The sequence below is a fragment of the Podarcis liolepis genome (genome assembly GCF_965112155.1).
Source record: "Podarcis liolepis genome assembly, chromosome: 3".
NCBI lineage: Eukaryota > Metazoa > Chordata > Lepidosauria > Squamata > Lacertidae > Podarcis > Podarcis liolepis.
Genome location: NC_139557.1, coordinates 11,985,068 through 12,006,371, shown reverse-complemented (window position 1 = coordinate 12,006,371; position 21,304 = coordinate 11,985,068). Strand labels below are relative to the sequence as shown.

Sequence of the window (21,304 nt, the reverse complement as noted above, 5' to 3'; positions counted from 1 at the left end):
TGGTTAGCAACATTAAAGCCTGCATTCATACTACAGTAAAATATAAGCCCAAAGCAACTGTGTTAAAATTTATAAAATGAGCAAATAAACTAGAACAAAGCCAGAAAGCAGCAGCTTAACTAATGCCATCCATCAAAACAGGAAGCAAAGTCGATCCATGAGGTGAAAGGCCTGTCTAAATAAAAGGACCTTAAAGGCTGTGAGAGAGAGGCAGCTAGATGAGCATTTCTAAGAAGACTGGGGAAAAAAATCTGTGAACAGATACCTTAACGGCCTGGCTTGCACATCTCATTAAACCATATTTTAATGAGTCCTATCTAGTACTATTGGACTCATTTACTACTATGATGGGACGCAGGTGGTGCGGTGGGTTAAACCACAGAGCCTAGGGCTTGCCGATCAGAAGGCTGGCAGTTCGAATCCCCGCTATGGGGTGAGCTCCCGTTGCTCGGTCCCTGCTCCTGCCCACCTAGCAGTTCAAAAGCACGTCAAAGTGCAAGTAGATAAATAGGTATTGCTCTGGCTGGAAGGTAAACGGCATTTCCGTGCACTGCTCTGGTTTGCCAGAAGCGGCTTAGTCATGCTGGCCACAGGACCCGGAAGCTGTATGCCGGCTCCCTCGGCCAATAAAACGAGTTGAGCGCCGCAGCCCCAGAGTCGTTCGTGACTGGACCTAAGGTCAGGGGTCCCTTTACCTTTACCTTACTCATAATTCTATACTTTTAAAGGGGTCAACAAACTTTTTCCGCAGGGGGCTGGTCCACTGTCCCTCAGACCTTCTGGGGGGCTGTGCTATATTTTTTTGGGGGGTGGGGGAAATGAACGAATTCCTATGCCCCACAAATAACCCAGAGGTGCATTTTAAATAAAAGCACACATTCTACTCATGTAAAAACACCAGGCAGGCCCCACAAATAACCCAGAGATGCATTTTAAATAAAAGGACACATCCTACTCATGTAAAAACACGCTGATTCCCGGACCATCCGCGGGCCGGATTTAGAAGGTGATTGGGCCGGGGCCAGCCCCCAGGTCTTAGTTTGCCTACCCATGGTATAATGTATAGGTCGACCCTGGCATGAGCCCTCCAAGGACCCCTTTTCACTGGGGATGCTGTGTTTTGAGCCTGGGGCTTCTCTAATGTAAGCTTGTGCTTTGCCACTGAACTGTGCCCCCTCCCCTCCAGCCAAAAACAAATGTCCAGGATGGGGGAATTGTCTTCACACAGTCAGTTTCAATTTGGATGAAGTACGTTGGAGAATGTGGACCATTAAGGCACTGTCTTTTCCTATGAGAAGAGATAACTTATATTGAGACAAATGTCTTCAGGGATGCAGTGTGATGCATGTGGAAGATGAGAGAAATGTGTTCGTTAAGCAGCAGATCTCAAAATCTAAGGCTTCACCGGGGCACTGAGGAGCTATATAATTTGCTGCTAGCATAAAGGGAAATGGCACCATGTGAATTATGGTGTAAGAACATGGAACCAAAAGGGGAGTGAACACAAAGCTTTCTTTATTAAAGCTGAAGTTCATTGTGTGGAAATCAAATTGGGTTATTTTCAGGCCCAATATATATCTATAGCAACAGAATGGGAAAAAAGGAGTTGATGATGTAGTCAATGTTTTTTAGTCCACTCTGGTTGTAGTTAGGAAATCATTCTTTTCATATTCTGACAGGAGCAAACCTGATCTGTGCCTCCCAGATTAATATGTGAATTGGAACTTAGTTATCTACTTTCCAAATGTTTCCATACTGTTCTTGGTTTTTTATTTTTTTTTAAAGGCTAGAAATCATTGGTTTTTAATGCATATCTGGAGAAAAAATTTAATTTAGAAATCCATATTTTTAGATGAAAGAGTTCTGAAATAGGCCTTTTGAGAGAGAATACATTTCAAAGCACATATTCAGGTATTATTTGCATGTGGATTTTAAAAACGCAGATCTATGTGGAAACAGGGCAGAAAATACTTAGGGGTGAACACATTTGAAAGTGGCCATAGGCTGGAATCAGACAGATCCCAACAGATTATGCAGTTCTAAACACTGTGCAAGCAATGAAGAGGAACTTCTAAACTGAAGGAGGAGCACTATGGAAATCTCACTATGAAGAGCAGTATGAAACAACCTTAAATAAATAGTGATCTTCTGTGCTTAATTATTTCTGTGGAGGTGCATAACTCCTCTGCTTTCTTTTAGAAATTTCACAAAGTCTTATCAGGTATCTGTTGGCTTTCATTAAAATTCCTTGAACATTTAAGGCCAAATGTGGTTTTTGCTCCATATTGTCACAAATCAGGATCCCAAACAACGAGCACACATCAGTTATTTTTAAGATAACCATTGATTTTTTATCTGTCTCTCCCTAACTAAGATCTCCCTCTTTACATAGACCAGAGTACACAAAGTCACTGTCATAGTTACTCATATGCAATGCTGTCATTTTTATGTGTGCCCTGTTGTTGTTTAGTTGTGTCTGACTCTTCGTGACCCCATGGACCAGAGCACGACAGGCACTCCTGTCTTCCACTGCTTCCTGCAGTTTGGTCAAACTCATGTTGGTAGCTTCAAGAACACTGTCCAACCATCTCGTCCTCTGTCGTCCCCTTCTCCTTGTGCCCTTAATCTTCCCCCCAAATCAGGGTCTTTTATAGGGAGCCTTCTCTTCTCATGAGGTGGCCAAAGTATTGGAGCCTCAGCTTCAGGATCTTTCCTTCCAGTGAGCACTCAGGGCTGATGTCCTTAAGAAAGGATACAGTACCGTATGTTCTGACATATAAGATGACTTTTTAACCCCCATAAATCACCCCAAAAGTCGGAGGTCGTCTTATACGCTGGGTATACGCAGAGCCACCTGTTGGGAAGGAGGAGAGGGAGCCGGTAAGCAGAGGCGCCCCTTCTGCTCCTCCTCCCTCCCCACGGAAGGGGATGAAGCCTCCTGTGACGCAGTGCGAGGCCCCGCACATGTTTGTTGGCCGCTGCTCTCTCATCACCACAGAAAGTCCTTCCGAGCGCAGCACTCACCCGCCCGCCTGCTGCTGCCTTCATGAGAGCCGGATCCAGTCTCCGCCATGGCCGCGGGGGCTTCACTCGTCTCATGGGCGCCATGAAGAGCCTGCCGTGGCGAGGTGGTGTGTGACTTTGGCTGGGGCTCCAAGGAGCTGGGCATCCCCACAGGTGAGGGCAGTGGAGGCCGAGGCAGCCACTTCCGGCCTTTTCCCGGAGGAAGGGAGCCTAGTTGGGCCTCCCTCCCTCCGGGTGGTGGGTTTCGGTTTCGTTCTGCCCACCAAACGCCTCGCATTGGGCTGCTGCTGCGGCAGCAAAGGCAGCGAAGGGGTACACGCTCTGCCCCTGGCGGCGCTTGGCGGGCAGCCAAACTCTATAATTTAACAGCGAAAATTGGGGGTCATCTTGTACGCCCAGTCACCTAATATGCCGGAAAATATGGTAGGTTTACTAAATCCTTACTGCCCAATACTATAGGATTACCCAGGCCTCAATTTGGTTTGCATGAGTACACATACCTCCCCATAAATAAAACCCAAGATTGGTGTTCCCTTGGAATAAATGCTATGTGAGAACTATTCCCTAGGTATATGTTACCTTCCCACAGTCACTCACATTACGTTGACTTGAGGTCAATGGCTGCCTATCTCTGTGTATTCTCAGATGGTTTGACCTGATGCCCTGTTTGCAATTAGCTATCATTAGCTAAGAGTGTCACTGTTTACCCCTGACACATCTCTTAAACTTGCCCTTTTGACGACTGGGAGGTTAACATTAACCCTTGAAAGTAAAGTAAAATGGCAGAAGGATCAGCACTGAAGTTTCGCACAAGGCAGCACTGAGCAAGGCAAAGAAACGTGATCTTTGTGATTTCTTGTACGAAATTATCAGCACCTCTCGGGTCAACGTGGAGCTCAGAACAAAACTGCCCAATGGATTTGACACTTCTCCAAATGCTGTGATACAGTTCTCAGCAGATTAAATGTATCAAAATGTGGACTTTAAAATGCTACTTTAAAAATGCATTGAAATATGTGCTCTGAGAGGATTTTTTAAAAATGCAAATGAATGCAAAATGGAATGTAGATAAATACAGATTTTAGTATAAGCATATGAAAGTGTAGTGGACTAGGAATAGGCAGATTTGTCCTTTCCTAATATGGTTCCACCCCCCCCCCCAAAAAAAGAAGAGATCAAGGGACTGATAAGAGACCATATCACAAGTGAAATGTGCCTTGGGCTGAGGAAGCACATGCAATCAGTAGGACGTGAGTTTTTAAATGTGAGAGAAACATCACCAGGCTTTATTGCGCTAAAAGTATTTCAAACTGTTATCTTACGCTGTGATTAATCTTTGTAGCACTTACTGTCACAAGAAGATTTAGAACGTATGATTAGTTCTTGAACAGAGCAACGTTGGGATGTTTTTGGAAGCTGGAAAAACTAGACAGGGCGAACTAAAATTACAAATGAGACACAGCACTTTGATAAGAATCTGATGCTAAAGGGCCTACTATATTTGGTTTTCATACCTGCCCCTTTGCTTTGAAAGAAAACAACATGTCCAAGATGATAAAGCACTTTGCAGACTGCTGCATCTGGTTCTTCTGTGAAGCCTTAAAGATGGGCAGCTCTCCATTTCATGGATCCATTCTCCCCATCTAAAAATGGGAAGCTAGCTTCTGCAGCTGTCAGGGTGGCAGGAGAAATCCCCCAAAAATAGTCAGAATGGGGTATTGTGTTAAATGAATATTTAACACAAAATGTGGGGTCCCCCTCCCTTTTTTTCTGCCCGTCCTTTTTGAAAGAGCTGAGCAAGAGTTGCAAGATTCATTTTAAAAGAAAATGGGCCACATGGAGAAGGGCCTCAAACAATGATCGCAGGGTCCGGATTGGTTCATATGGGGAGTGGTGGTCCTTGTATTGCAGTCCTGAGTAGGGCTGGGCTATCTGTCAATCTATCGTCCAAAACCAGTTTGAAGTCCATGTTGTAGTACAGTAGTGCCTCGCAAGACGAAAAGAATCCGTTCTGTGATTCTCTTCGTCTAGCGGTTTTTTCATCTTGCGAAGCAAGCCCATTGACGGATTAGCGGATTAGCGCTATTAGCGGCTTTTAGCGGCTTTTAGTGGCTTTTAGCGGCTTATCGGCTTATTGGATCAGCTGATAAGCGGCTTAGCGGCTTAGAAAAAGGGGGGGGAGGGAAAAAACCTGCAGGAACTCGCAAGACATATTCGTCTTGCGAAGCAAGCCCATAGGAGATTCGTTTTGCGAAGCACCTCCAAAACGGAAAACTCTTTCGTCTAGCGAGTTTTCCGTCTTGCGAGGCATTCGTCTTGCGGGGCACCACTGTATTAGTTTCATAATTTTTGACCTGGCGTGAATCATGATATGTGTGTGTGTGTGTTATGCAAAAATCACAATGTGGAAAAACCGTGAAGCCAGCCAATGCTCTTGATTCCTGCAGCCCCTGTTAACTCTGCCAGATCAGCTCTCCCCTGCCTCATGCAGGGGGCAGTGAATCACAAGAGCAGGCGCCAGCAAAAATCACGACGTAGGAAAAACTGTGAAACCAGACAATGCATATCTCCACCCTTATTTCAGACATTGTGATAGATCGGTATATCGCAATGTTTACCTGGTGATACATCACAATGTTGAAAACTGGGTGTCGCCCAGGCCTACTGTTCACCTCTAGGATAGTTCCATCCTTATTTCAGGAACTAGGATAGTACTACCCTGGTATCATGATGTTTAGCTGGTGATATACCGCTGGTGATATACCGCAATGTGGAAAACCAGATATTACCCAGCCCTAGTCCTGAGCCATGTAAGGCCTTATAGGGCAAAAGTAGCACTTTGAATTGGGCCTGGAAACTAATTGGGCCAGGATTGGCATTATATGCTCAAACCATTTTGCCTGGTGAACAACCTGGCTGCTGAATTCAGCACCAGCTGAAGTTTCCAGACTGTCTTCAAAGGCAGCTGTATGTATAATGTACTTCAGTAATCTAACCTAGAGGTTACCAGAGCATAGGTGACAGAAGATAGGCTACCCCTGTCCAGATAGGGCCATCAGCTGAAGCTGATGGAAGGCACTCCATGCTACTGAAGCCACTCGAACCTCAAGTGACAGCAAAGGATTCAGAAGTACCCCCAAGGTAAATACCTGTTCCTTCAGAGGGAGTGTTGCCCTCTGAAGGAGTGGGTAAGCATAAGGGCAAACAGCCTTATTACAAGGTCCATGCTTTTCCAAACCAGAAATTCAATTCTGGGTTGATAAATAATGTGCAGAATGGCCGGGAAATTCTGACAGCTCTCCATTGTTAACACTCAATGTGCAGGTGTACGTAAATTAAAATAACTAAGGTTAAAGGAGGAGAGTGTACAGCAGCTGCCTGAAAATGAGAACTACAAAATAGAGCATCTGCAGCCCCTTCTTAAACTGTCACAAAGATCCTGCAATGAGATTTGAGTCATCCAACGTGTCCTGAAAGGGATGATTAAAAAGAAGAAGAGGGCAATGAAAGAAGAGTAGTTAAGCAGTATTTGGCCTGAAATGTGAAATATTGGTCAGGTTGGTGATGGATTTTTTGGCAGTACTGGAGTTTCAAAATGCACGGTTGACTGGAGAAAGGGGCTTCCATGACAAGGAGATTGAAAAGGAATTTACTTTGGTTGCCTTTTGAGCTTTGCTATAAATTAGGCTTTGATGCGGGTTTCAAGGAAGGGAATGACAAGCTGGCAAGATGATATTTGTGAGACGGTATGCAGGAGGAAGTGAAGACGCATGAAGGATAACTGCAAGACTTCAAGGTTGGATGACAGAGAGATCTTCCAAACTGTCAGCAGAGATGTGGGAATAGGGGTAAGAGGCAGAAGCAGAATATGTTACATGTGGAAAGGTGATCGGTCCAGTTCAACTGCGTCTCCCAGAGCGTGGGAACCTTTAATTTGATCATATGATCGCCTTTGCTTCAAAGGGATTTTTTACATGTGACTTTTTATGCCACAGTCGCCAAGTGTAGTGAACTGTTGTTTCTCCAAGGCAAAACCCTGTCCGTTCTGTTAGTTCCAGGTTTTGAAAAATCCCCGATTAGTTCGTGTTGTTTTCCCCACTCTCTTAAGGGATTCAAATCATCAACTTACTGCTAAGCCCTGAACATGTTGCTTTCTTGTGCATGCAGCTTGGGGGGGGGGGTTTCAAACATTATTAATGTTTGTGCCATAAAATCAGTTCTTGAAATATATTTCTATCAGGCAAAGGGAGTAGCGGTAGTGAAAGGGAGCTCATTCCACTGCCTCCACATTCAGTATAGGACAGGTGTATGCTTGCTTTAGGTATGTTTAAAATCCATACTGAAATACATCTGGTTCATTCTGCAGAAAGAAGTTCTAATGGAAATAAGTGTGTTGTATTTTATGTATACAGTGGTACCTTGGGTTACAGACGCTTCAGGTTACAGACGCTTCAGATTACAGACTCCGCTAACCCAGAAATAGTACCTCAGGTTAAGAACTTTGCTTCAGGATGAGAACAGAAATTGTGCAGCAGTGGCATGGCGGCAGCGGGAGGCCCCATTAGCTAAAGTGGTGCTTCAGGTTAAGTACAGTTTCAGGTTAAGAACGGACCTCCAGAACGAATTAAGTTCTTAACCCGAGGTACCAGTGTTAAGAAGTTATCATTTGGTTCATTCCAGAACATGTTTGACGGTAGTTTCAGCTTAGTTGTTTAGCAGAAAAATAATCATGTTGAAAGAGATCTAGCGCCCTGTAGTGACCAAGAGTTATGTATTAGGAAGTCCTCAATTAAGATGTTGTCTCTGCCATGGTCTCACAAGGTAGTCTTAGGCAAGCCTCCCTATACTGCTTCCATCTAGAATAATGGGATAATACTGAACCTTCCTTACAGTGTTGTTCCAAAGGTTCTATGATAATGTATGTGAAGCATTCTGGACATACAAAAATACTGTATAAATACTAATTATGATTGTTGCTGAAACTTTGCTTTTCTGAGCCGCAGCAGCGTCAACCAACATTACCTCCTCATCCATTCACATAAACTATAAGTAAATCTGTATCTGTTGATGCCTGTTCTGAACACCTTTCTACTGGCCCGAGTGATTTTTATTATTGATTAATTGACTAACTTTCTATACCACCCTTCATCCAAGGATCACAGGGCAGTTTTCAATATAAAAACACAAGGGCACATGCCATAGTAACAAATAAAAACATTACCCCTGCATGCACAGTTCAAAGGGCTGTAGATTGTTTAAATAGCCAAGGATCTGGGAGAAGAGGAATGTTTTTGCCTGGGGGCTAAAGGGATGTATAAGCCACCAGGTGAGCCTCCCCAGGGACAGCATCCTGCAATTTTTCACCTTGAAAAGGGGGTTTGGCTATCAGGTGTGTATGTCCTATTGTCAGTTTTCTTGGAACTCAAGTCCTGATGGATTGCTCCTCTGTCCTGTGCTTGCTATTGTAAACAGCCTCGTGATCTTTGGATGAAGGGGGGGTGTGTAGAAATTCAATTTGCAAATTAAAAAATAGAAATAAATTGAACGTAAGTGGCAATTCCTTTCTGTCTGTTTAGGAATGGTCGGAGGAAATCTTCAGTCTGGCGTCAAACCTGCTGGCACAGAACATGTCAAGGGAAGCTTTTCTGGAAAAAGCGTAAGTGACAAAGCACTGAGCTGTGGAGGATGTTTCTACTCTTCGTTGTGTGTCAGCTTCCTTTTTCTTTGTGAGAATGATTGCTAGCAATTGTTTTCTGCAATCACAGGCAGCTGCTTCTATAAACATTCCTTTTCCTCTTTCCCACTGGCCCAGTTCTCTCCCAGGTGATAAACATGTTATCCCTGTACCACTTCAGATAGCTAGTGGAGCTCGCATGATGGAACGTTCTTCTGTGTGAAAATCATCCTCATTGTGATCATCCCTGTCATCTAAAAAGCTAGCGTATTAGGGAGAAAGGTGCTGGTCTGTCTTCCCCCCCCCCCCGACACTCAAGGTTTTGTTTTATTAATATGCAAAGCTTTTTTAAAAAAATAATGTTAGCATGATGAGTCCCAGTTTGCAGTCTTGAGTGGAGCAACCAAACATAGCTCTGCTATCTCAGCTAGAGGTAGGCCCCTGAAGCTGAAAGCAAGACAAGAAATTTTTATTTGAACCCTTTCTAGATAGCGCTAAGAAAAAAGACACTGTCATGGCTTTATTTTGGTTTAAATTGGCACTTGTTTCCTGTCAGTGACTCCACCACGTTTGTGGTGCTCAACTGTGTTTGGACATGCTTTGTTGAGGATTGCATCCGAGTAACGCAGCAACCATTTTGTGGAGATCTGCAAGCCAAAGTTACCGTATTTGCATTTAAACAGGTTATATATTTTCCATCCACGACTAAACTGAGCTTTCTGTTTCATGCCAGGTGCTAACGTAATTTCATGAAAGCAAATTACTTTCTTTTCAGGGTGTATCGGTGAATAAATTAGCAAGGGCTTTGTGGGGTGAGAAGAAAGCCTCTTGGCTCCATTTTAGGTGTTCTTCCATTCAAGTGTCAGCACAAAATGCTCTTTGGCTTTTATTTTCAACAGAATGGTCGAATGCACAAAGAGCAACAAGCCTCAGGTTGATGCTCTCATCTTTCTCTCCTCCAGCACAGCTGTGAGGAAGGAATTTGAACCATTTATTTCTATTTTCAGCTAACCACAGTTACTTGTTGCCCGAATCTGGATAAATGGTGGTTAGTCTTTAATGATGGGTTCGGAAAACAAGCTAGCTTCAAACTCTAGTTTAGCAATCCTGGCTGGTTTCTCTTAACCATAGGTGAGCACAAGGTAGATCAGGATCTGCTGGTAGATATCTGGGAGATTTGCAGTAGATCAGCAACAGTTTTCTGACATCCAATTATCCGTTGCAACAGCAAATGGACTTTTCCCACCTACACGGTGGAAATGAAGAAAGCTACCCAGGAGGGGACTTTTGTGCTAAAACATTATGAATTGAGTTCAAATCTTGTATTGAAAGCTAATTCCTAGGCTCAAAATGTGATCACAGGCACCTTGTTCTTTGATTCTGGTTCTTTTGGCAAAAAAAGGGGAGGACCTTCAGGAATATAGTTTGGAGTAACACGAAAAGAAAAAAAGAAATGGAGCTGAAGAGGAAAACAATCAAGGATTTGGTACAGTTGACTGACTATTAAACTAAGTTTAAAATATGAAGTAATACAAAATTGTCACCTCAATAGAACCAATTAATAATTATTAAAGGTCACAAGTTAGGAACAAACCATAACAGCAGGGCTGAGAGATACGACAACATGCAGATATATTCATGTATGGAAACGGATTTATTAGACCTCTCAAGGAAGATACTCAAAAGGGTCTCTAAGGATCAACCAGCAAGCTGCCTCATAAGGGGATAACTTGTGTGTTTTCTAAGTCCTTGATAAAAATCTGCAATAGAAGAACACATGAGAGAGTTTTTCCCGCAAGAGCAGAACCTATCTTTTCACAGATCTACCTTCTAAAATCTTGGTTGGTAAAATGATAAAACGTGCCAGCAAAACTGCTCTTTCGTACTTAGTGTTGTCAGGAAACGTATATTCGGCATACATTTCTGAGCGGTAAGTCAGGGCTAGTGACAAAGGTGTACAGGTAGTTCTCACCTGAGAACCCAGTTCTTAATGTTACAAGGTTCTTATAATGGTCAGCATGGATGGAAGTGGCCTGTGCTATAGAGTTCAAATCTGGCTGTCGCCACAGCATGAATGACAGGGACCAGATCTCTATGCAGATAAATTTTCATGTGTGCAGGCAATGTGGTAGACTTAAGAGTCATTGGAGTCTTCCTGCTGCGTGCAGAAGGCACACCCTAAGACCTTGGCACTGCCATCTGGTGCTATAAAAGAGTTGCAGACTGATCTCCTTTGGCATTTTCACTGTGCTATCTATTATTAGTTAAACAATAAAGCGATACAAGATTTCCACTTCCCCTTCTTAATGGCCCATGTGCTTTTGCTCAGTGGAGGAAAACTGTAAATCTATTTATCTGACGTTTGTAGGTGCAATGTGTTGATTCAGAGTGCTTTGGAACAAAAGTACAAAGGGTGTTGATGAGAATATCCTGGGACAAAAATAGTAGTGCTTTCCCCCCTCCACCTTAAAAGGAAATGCCTAAATAAATCCAAGTTTATCCAAAGCCGTAGTGCTGATTTTTGTTGTGCTCAGAGAAGGGCTGAATTATATTGAAAACTAGCAGTTAAACTACATGTTACACACGATTATATTATATTGATGCCTTAACTGTGAGGTGGGCAGAAGCTGAAAGGAAGTCAACAGAGAAAAGTGTGTGTGTGTGTGTGTTTTAACCCTTTCTCTGACCACTTTTTGTGCCAAATCCACCACCAGGTTCCAAATGCTTACTTCTCATAGTGCAGATAATGCTTTGAGAAAAATCTACTGGACTATAAGAGTGGTTGCAGACTATCCTAGCAAAACAAAGAGCAGAGGAGGTGGCAATCGAGCCTATACGTTCACTAGGAAAATCTAGGTGTCCCTGTTGCTAAGTGTCTGTCAAACTGCTTGATGGTTTGACTTGGATTAGTCGCAGCATTCACTGCCCCAAAAAAGGACAAGTTTTATTTGGTCGCTGGCCCACTCTCTCCAGTCTGCATATGATGTGTAAGGGAGTTTTGTTCTTCCGGGAGCTTGAGGTTAGGGACTTCACATCCAGTAAGGATGCACAGCTTCTAATCCTGTTTGCACCATTGGCTGATTGCCCCCCCCCCTTTTCCCCACTCCTAAAACAGCCTGGACTGAGAGGTAGTCAAGTGCAAAAAAAGATATTGGCCCCTTCTTATCCCCGACGTTCCTCCAAACCATGGCAGCTTGCCTTAGTGCATGATGGAAAGTGTTAGGAACAGGCTGTTATATAGATGCTCCATAGAGCAAGTATCCCAAGTCAGGCCCCTGGTCCATGCAGTTCAGGATTGTATACACAGACCAGAGGTAGCTGTCCAGGATTTCAGGCAGGGGTCTCTCCCAGCCCTCCCTGGAGAAGCCCAGGATTGATCCTGGGACCTTTGGCATGCAAAGTTCTATCACGGAGCCACTAATTCTTCCTGAAGATGTTGGCCTCTTTTGTCCAGAGCCGGTCCACCCATGAGGCAAGTTGAGGCGATGGCCTCGGGCAACAGTATCTACAGAGGCAGCAGCTCCAGCCTCCCAAGTAATGCATCACCTGCTGTTGCTGCTGCCACTACCTCCCCAGCAGCCCCCCACCCACCCAATGCTGCCTCTATAGCAGCCTCTCGGCGAATAGGATGCACTGCTGGTCTCCTCCCATCCCTAGGGAGGAAATGGTGGGGGCTTCCCTCTGGGGTCTCCTGGGGTCTGCACCCACCTGGTATGATTCAGAGTGGCCCCCTTTCCCTCCTTTGATTCCCACTTCAACCGTCAGGTTAGGTTGATTTGATCAGTCCCCCTTGTTATCCCATTGTAGTTCTTTCTTTCCCCCTTGTTCCAGATATGGCTCTTTCACTCACCCCTTCTTCCACGGTGTGGGGCATTTTGTGGTTTGCCTCAGGTTCCAAAATCTCTTGGACTGGCCCTGCTTCTGTCTTAGGAATTGGAGGTGACATTAACACCACATATATAGTCTTGCTCTGGAGGTCAGATACACACAATCAAAAGGCTTAGATGATAAGCCATTAATGGGGATATCTCACGTGCAAAAGGCATATAGCCGCAGCAGCTGGTCACATGAGACCCTTGTGATAATGAAGTGTTGGCAACGTCTTGCATTCCAGGAAGCATGTGTGCACTTAATGCTTGCCTACAGCTCTCCGTCATTCTCTGCCCAAACTATACTGTCCACATAGGTGTTATATGAGATGCATATAGGAACTACTTACCGCTGATGAACTACTTACCATCTTAAAAAGCAGAGACATCACCTTGCCAACAAAGGTCTGTATAGTAAAAGCTATGATTTTCCCAGTAGTGATGTATGGAAGTGAGAGCTGGACCATAAAGAAGGCTGATCGCCGAAGAATTGATGCTTTTGAATTATGGTGCTGGAGGAGACTCTTGAGAGTCCCATGGACTGCAAGAAGATCAAACCTATCTATTCTTAAGGAAATCAGCCCTGAGTGCTCACTGGAAGGACAGATCATGAAGCTGAGGCTCCAATACTTTGGCCACCTCATGAGAAGAGAAGACTCCCTGGAAAAGACCCTGATGTTGGGAAGGATGGAGGGCACAAGGAGAAGGGGATGGCAGACAACGAGATGGTTGGATAGTGTTCTCAAAGCTACCAGCATGAGTTTGACCAAACTGTGGGAGGCAGTGGAAGACAGGAGTGCCTGGCGTGCTCTGGTCCATGGGGTCATGAAGAGTCGGACATGGCTAAACGACTAAACAACAACAACAACATCACCACTGATGACCAAACTATGAGAGTGGGAGCTAATGGCATGGATCTTTCCCAAGAATCTGTATGCGTGCGTGCGCACACACACACACACCACAATACCAATTCCCATATGGTTGGCCCCTGCCAACTGCGTTCTTCCAACTGCATGGGAGCTGATCGCAGATAAGTAGCTCCGATGTGACTGAGAAAATGAGCCACCAACTGGTGACTCACTCCAGCAAAATTTTGCCACAGAGAGCTAGAAGACCTGCAAAGCGTTCATCCTCATGCCTCATTCTGAGCCATTAGTCTTAAATGTGCTCTGTGTATAATTTGAAAAAATACTATAAAACAAGTTCTTTTTGGCAAAGGTCCATCTTAGATTTAGCTTCCTCAAGGGACTTTAGATCGCTCTCAAAATCTGTACTTAGAGATGTCGTTGTAAATAAAGATAAACTTGCTTGAGGTTTCAAGACATTAAGCTTTTCTTGGAAATAGAAAGGCTTGGGAGATTATAATTTTCTTTTACAAAAGAACAAAGTTCAGGGTTATTTTGTGGTCAGTGCTGTGGAAAACAAAGCAGAGTTCTACTTCTGTGGTTGTAATGATTTATATATATATATAAGCACTTTTTCTTTCTTTCTAGATATACCAAACTTAAATTGCAAGTCACTACGGAGGGGCGGATCCCTTTGAAGAAGTAAGTTGTGGTCTCTTACAGAGTGCCTCCTTTTGTAGAAGCTTTTCATGCCATTATATTTGATAGACTGGCTTGAACTTATTACCCTGTGTGGCATTTAAAAACAGAAGCAAGCTATGATAATTCATTCTACAGTGCCCTCACTCTGATACAGATCTTCTTGATGCCGTGGTTAAAGTGTGTGAAGGCTATACCATTGAAGGTGGATGTTTCTCCACACAAAATAAATCCCCCTTTCCTGAAATAAAGAAAACAAACAATCTAGCATATCAGGAAGAAAACTAAGCTTCTGCCTGTTGGGAAAATGTTTGCATGGAGACACGTTCAGTCATGTCAGCCACCTGTAGTCTGAAGGGGTAAAGCCCAGGCACAGTTTGGTCACCTCCAGGAATGCAAAGTCTCTGATTCAGGGGTTAACTACCTGGAATGGAAAGGTGTTCAGGGTTACTTTTGCATCCTATACAATGGTACCTTGGTTTGCATATGTCTTGGTTTGCATACATTTTGGATTACAAACACATCAAACCCAGAAGTGCGTGTCCCGGTTTGCAACCTTTTTTGGGGATTACAACCAATTTATTTTAGATTATGAACAAAAAAAATTTGGAGGCCCCATTAGCGAAAGCGTGCCTTGGGTTACAACCTGTTTGGGTTTACAAATGGACCTCCGGAACAAATTATGGTTCTAAACCAAGGTACCACCGTATATGAATTTTGTTTGGCCATTGCCAACCTAATAATTCCCTAGGTTTGCATCCAAGTGGCTGATAAAGTTTGCAACGACACAGTATGCTCTGCAAACATTACTGGAGATGTGGCATGAGATGTGTTCTCTAGCTCAACACCATTTATCTGGAAGGACATAAGTGCTGATCTGAATGTGCAGGAAGTTCCTGGGTGAATATGCTCCAAGTGCCTCTTCCATCATTATTGTCATCGTCATCAATACATTTCTACCCCATCCTTCCTCCCAAAGGGACCCAGGGTGACGAACATTTATTGTGTGTTACATGTACAAAGCTAGGTTTGTGTTTTTTTTAAGATGTGTGCACATCTAAAATTGTAAGGTCTGAATCTGACATAAAGGTGCTTGGTGCTACAGATTCAGACGAGTGAGCTGAAGTTGTCTGAAGTTGTCCCTGTCAAACATATCCTTAATGGTCAACTTGGGGCAAAAATTGTAAAGTCTGAATCTGACATAAAGGTGCTTAGTGCTACAGATTCATATGAGTGAGCTTAAGTTGTCTGAAGTTGTCCCTGTCAAACATATCCTTAATGGTCAACTTGGGGCTGTGTTTAAATTGGTCCTAAATTACTTGACAGAGAAGAGGCTTGTGGAATTCGCCATGATATTCAATCAGAAATCCACATGCCACTGAGCAGATTGTATTGAGAGAAGCCTCAGCAATTAGGCTGTTTCACATGGGAGAAGGGCAGCTCTTCAACCTTCCTGAAACCAGACAACCACCATCATCATTAAAAATTTCTATTCCACTTTTCATCTGAAGATCACAGAGCAGTTTACAAAAGCACAAAAAACCCACAATAACAAACAAAAACACTCCACACACAAAGGCCATAGATTGTTGTTCTTATTAATATTATCCAACACAGGCCCATTAAAATGAAATGGATCATGTCTGTGCTGCAGTAATGATAGTCTCTAATTCTTTTGGGTGTTATGTATCTGAAAGTCCCTTTGTTTTTACCTGTTTTTACAACAACAACAAAAAAGAGGGGTAGTTTTGGAGCATTAGTGAGAAAACTCTCAAATGTCCCTGATTGTGTTGGTTTCATTATTCTGAAACCAACTTTTCCAAAAGTCGGAGTTTGGTCTCAGACATCTTTTCAAAGATAATATAGATAAACAAAACTAAAAATGGGTGAAATGTTTCAATCAGAATTTCAGTCCTGTGCCTTAAATTTACCTGAAAGACATCTCTTTCAAGATGCAAACTTACAGGTATTAAATATATCCTTTATTGGGCATTTCAGCTGATGTTAGAGCTTTATAGGGCAATATTCAGGACTGGGGTGGGCAGGTAGTGCAGATCTTTACTCCTTTTGTTTCTTTTCTACTTTGCAGCATTTATCGCTTGTTCTCCTCAGACAGAAAGCGCGTTGAGACTGCACTGGAAGCCTGTAGTCTTCCGTCTGCCAGGGTAAGCAATAAAACCTCCCCAGTTCTGATATGAAATGTTGGCTTGTTCTCCACTGTTGTGCCATCCAACCAATCCGCTGTCAGATTTAGCACTGACTTTTCAAATGTCAGCTGGCTTGTATTTGGGCCCCTTGGTACATGACGGCCACTCCAGCATTCAGAAATGACTTGGCAGATCTTTCCCTTCCTCTGTGCGTCCAGCTCGCATGCTCTTGCTAGATACTGGCTGCCATTACACTGAACAGTCTTAGGTTACAAAAGATGTCAAAACATTGGCAAGAGAATTAGATATCCCAGGGAAATGTATTCAGCGAGATTGAATATCATGTCATGTGCCTAAACAAGATGGGAAGTCCTCCTTTTTGAAGCTTCCACAAAGCAGCTGAAAAGACTTCTTCTCTTGAGACACAAGAGGGAGTTGCTACAGCTGTGCAATCCTAAACGTGCTCACTCAAAAGACTTTCTGTTTTCAATGGGACATGCTCCCATAAGCAAACTTAGGTTGATGCAAAACGAGAAGTATGAATATGTATCTGAATATTCTCCTTTGAATTTACTTCCTAGCTGGAAAACGTGGAGAAAAGAACATTATTATTTTTTTTAGCTTGGTGTAAAGCACCACATGTTTCAGTACAAAAATGTTATGTTCTTCAGGGAAGCCTTTTCATTTAAATTGGATATATATTGCTGGTACAGAGCCAGCTTGCCCTGAAGCTGCATCCCACTCAGGAAAGCAAAATATGCATATCATGCAACAAGAGGCACTCTCTTGAATATTAGCAAGTTTCCACAATGTTGACATTCAGAGCATTTTTGAAACATTGCCAAATGATTTTGAAACAACAGAAATCCAGTTAGCTATCCATAGACTCATTAGACCCTTCGGTGTAAAAGTGGTCAGGCAAATGAAAATCAGTGATGTGGACATTGCAGTCATTGGGCTTAGGTGTCTTAATTTCTGGGGTCAGAACATGGAGTCAGAGGTTGCAGGTGTGCCAGAAAGGGGAGTCATTGCACCTGAATCCTTAAAGAACCACCCAGACCATCAGAGCCTATAGGGCCAGAGCCCAGACCCTCACAGGTACAGTCTCCTGAATCTGATGGACCACATGCATCTCACCACACATCCCTGGTTCAGCACTGCAGGAAGTGCAGCAGGAGGGAGGCTATGGGATGCAGGAAGAGTGTGCATCCCCAGACCAGAGGGCTGACCCAGAGGGAAGTGAAGGATGGAGGAGATAGTCTCGAGAAGGCCATGAAGACCTTCATGGGGCCAATTATAACAACAACATTTTACAAAGTTTTATATTTTTGCATGCCACTTCAATATCCGAGTGCTGCACAATTTGTGGGGTTCCAGGAGCTTACCCAGGGTTCATGTTTTCTTCAGAATGAGGCACAGGGGAGACAGTGGTGTCTTTATGATATATGGTTTATTTACACATATATACAACCTGAGCCTACAATGCAGGGGTTCACAGTATTAATGATACAAGAAGGTCTTGCTTCTCCCATAGCTACAGCCTTGAATTCCAACAGAAATCAGGCATCACTCTTTCTCTCTGAGGCTTCAGCTTGCTTCTTTTCCACTTCTAGTTTCTAGCTTACACCACTCAACTCTCAACTCTGGGCTTGTGTTTTTCTGCTTACCAGCGAATTCAAGGAGGAAGCCTGCCCATTTGCTACCTTGCACAGAGCCCCTTCCTTTCTTCCCTTAGTGGCCCATCACCCAGGCTATCAGCTCATCAAGAAGCTAGCCTGACTATTCCAAGAATTAGAAGGGTCCCCAAGCATTACAGCCTAACCACACACAAAACCCCCCTCACAATAATATCATAGGTAGAGTGTGCTTTACTGATGACTTTCTGAGTTGCAGGGGATTGAAGTAGTTTTATCTTGTTTTACACTTTATCATGTTGATAAATCTAGAGTGACTGAAATGTAATAGCCTTCTGGAGAGCCACTGATAGAGAGTTCCAGAGCTGTGGGGCCAACACAGAGAAAGCTTAGGCTTCCCAACTTTCCATCCCTCGTGACCATCTTCTGGATAGGAAGGAACTAGGAAGCATGGGCAAAAAGGCAGCAGGGAGTATACTCCCTTGCCAACATAAGTCTCTTTGTACAGATGGTGACTGCTAAACGGGGAGGGGGGGGGGCAACATGGCTTTATGAAACTCACAGAGCAGTTGAGCAATTTGTTGGATTAATCCTGCAGAATGTAAGTTCAGCAGATCTCATGTGTTTGTTTTAGTTTTTTTAAAAATTGTAAAGTGCCTTTGGGTGCCTTGGCAGACAGACAAGATATAAACACAACCAACCATGCACCCATTTTCATCACAAAGCCCACAATTTATATTTGAAGTGGCTTTACACTTATTAGTGACTTTATGCTCATGACTGAAAAACAAATTAATATAGCAGTAATGGTTTAAGAAGTAGTTGTTTTATAAGCATCATACTTTGCAGTGTCATTTATAGACTCTTTGAAGCAGTGCATGTCCCAGGGAAAAGACAGTGCTGTCCCCATCAACGGCTGTAAAAGGTAGGGGAGCAAGTAGGGGGAAGAATTAATAAGCTGTATGAAGAGAAGAAGTTGCCCTCTGGGAACCAGAGAGTAATAAATAAGCAATATATAATTGATGTTTAAACTGGCTTCTCACTAGAGAAGCTTTTTCAGCTGCTAATTGTGGTTGTATAGTTTGTGAGAACTAAGAAAGAAAATCAGGGCACTCAGTTCTTTGTTTTATAGATAGGAAAATGGATTTAGAAATTAAGCCATGAGCTACATAATTGTATGGGGTAGGTCAACAACAGAAATGGGGTAACATTTAAATAGGGGAACATTTAACTCTATTTTGTCAAATGTATTCAATAGGTTTCTGTCTTGCCATGTTAATCTATTGCCGTAGAGGTCACTTAGCACCTTACTTTAAATCAGAGGTCCCCAACCTAAGAGATTGTTGTGGGCATCACAAAATACCTGTTTCACAGATGAATAATTGCTGACACTCAGGGGTCCCCATCTGCCCACTACCCTCCTGAAAAGGCAACAGGGAAAGGCTACAGACAAGCTAAACCCTCCCCCAAAAGCAGACAGCAACCCCCAGAACAGGCCACGCACACACACACACACACACACACACACACCCGCAAAAAAATAAATGCACAAAACACCACACAGACACTTGATCTTTCCCTCATTCCTCAAATTTACCAGGCAGAACCAATGCCTCTCTTATTTTTATTTTCCTTTCCTTTTTCCTTTCTTTTTTTCCTTTCCTTTTTCCTTTCCTTTCCTTTCCTTTCCAGAATGCCTCAGGGTCTCACATGGGACCCTGAGGAAAGTAAGGGAAGAGTGTGGTGTGGCTCAGTCGCTGCACTTTGCTTTGCAGCCAGCCTAGTACCACCCAAGTTAAAAAAACCAACACACACACACAAATCCCTCCGTTTAAAAGAGAGGGGATGGAGGACTTTGGTGGGCACCAAAGTGCATGTCTGTGGACTCAGCATCGTGGACCCCTTTTAATATACACCACAGGAAAACAAAAATACTAAAATATACACAAGTGCAACCACAGCAGGTTAAAAGCTGAAGCAAAATGCAATCAAAAAGTTTCCCAAAGTGGCATGAAATGCCTAAGTGAACCATTTCCCTGTTTCCCCCCAAACCCACCAAACTATTATGGGGAGGGAGTCCTGCCAATGAGGAGGCTCTGCCTGTCGTTGTAGCCAACCATGTCACATCTGAAGGTGTCAGGTGGGTGGATGCAAGGGAGGTGGGTTCCCAAGTCAAATTTTAAAGCTGGGTGTGTTCATTATGAGAGAAGGAAATCTTTCCACTAGAATCATAGAGCTGCTAGAGATTTTGGAGGTCATCTGGCCCAATCTCTGGCTCTGTGCAGGATCTGTCGATTGTAGAAACATCATCTCTGACAGATGCCTCCATCCCTGATTGTTTGGAGTGGTGTAGATCAAAAATCAGTTCGGAACTGTCCTGAGAAACAAATGGTTAGCCAGTGGAGTTTGTTAAGAGCTGGTGAGGTGTGCTCATTCCTGCTTCTGTTGGTTAGAAGCTTTTCAGCTGTATTCTGAACCACTTGAAGTTTCTAAACATCCTTCATCAGCAACCCAGCATATAGCATATTGTGGCAATCTAACCTGGGTATGGAGACAGGTGGATTCAAGTGGTTTCCAGAAGAGTTTGGTGGATTTTCCTATCATCACCACTCCAGAAACTGAGAAGCTGCAGGGAAAGTATTTCTGGAGAGGGAGGGAGGGAGGAGGAGGAAGAAGAAGAGGAAAAGAATAAAAAGGAAAACTAACAGCAAGCCCCTCAATAGGCACTTCCGGTTTCCTTGGCAACTGTATGAAAAAGCAGAATAAATAATGGCAGTGATTTTCTCTGTCAGTGTCTGCAATATTTAAACAAAATAGACTTGTTTCTGATTTACAGAACACTTTTGTACATCTGATCGGCACCATTTATATTTACTTTGGCTTTGTTATTTGTTGTGGACCACTCATAATAATGTAAACAAAGCGCCATCCAACTCCCTGTGTTTGTGTATTGAACTTTTTTTATAAAAAAACAACAACAATTCCTGCTTCTTTATTGTGCTGTTTGCATCATTTTAAAGAAGCTATGCAATAGACTACAGCAAACGTTATTTAATCTTCAGTGTTTAATAGTTCTCAAGTGGTTTTCTAGTCACCTTCCATAACCAAGGAAGAATTAAAGGTTTAAATACCCCCAAGGTTGACAAGATAAAACAGAGCTAAGAACAAATCATATACACACATACGTCAAATGACGCCACTCGAAGCAGAGAAATTGAGTGTTAGATATAATACATCCAGATTTTCCTGGACATTAGCAGGATTCCAAAGGCGGAATTGATGTCTGGGGGGATTTCTGAAAGGCAGCGCTTTGTCCTGGATCTTAGGCAAGTCAATCGAAAAATTGTGATTGCTGCAAGTACAGTTTTTTCATGGGGTAGAAGATGGGTGATATGTAGAAGTTGGGAAG

The 21,304-nt window shown here is 43.3% G+C and overlaps 1 protein-coding gene and 1 long non-coding RNA gene across 5 annotated transcripts in view; one reads left to right on the top strand and one right to left on the bottom strand.

Annotated features, from left to right (window-relative positions):
• The window catches only part of PLCB1 (phospholipase C beta 1), a 479,313-nt gene that overhangs the window by 275,509 nt on the left and 182,500 nt on the right, over positions 1-21,304 (top strand). For all 3 annotated transcript variants that reach the window (XM_083495891.1, XM_083495892.1, XM_083495893.1), the window contains 3 exons: positions 8,601-8,680; positions 14,064-14,117; positions 16,204-16,279. In XM_083495891.1, coding sequence (XP_083352017.1) covers positions 8,601-8,680; positions 14,064-14,117; positions 16,204-16,279 — 210 coding nt within the window. The remainder of the gene's footprint in view (positions 1-8,600; positions 8,681-14,063; positions 14,118-16,203; positions 16,280-21,304) is intronic.
• On the bottom strand, positions 16,288-20,942 carry LOC310703551. Of its 2 annotated transcripts, none has more exons than XR_014524246.1 (3): positions 20,771-20,942; positions 20,437-20,640; positions 16,288-16,675 (listed from the first exon to the last, which is right to left on the bottom strand). It is a non-coding gene; the product is annotated as an uncharacterized lncRNA (long non-coding RNA). The 2 variants fall into 2 exon arrangements; XR_014524247.1 differs by lacking the exon at positions 16,288-16,675 and adding an exon at positions 19,550-19,613.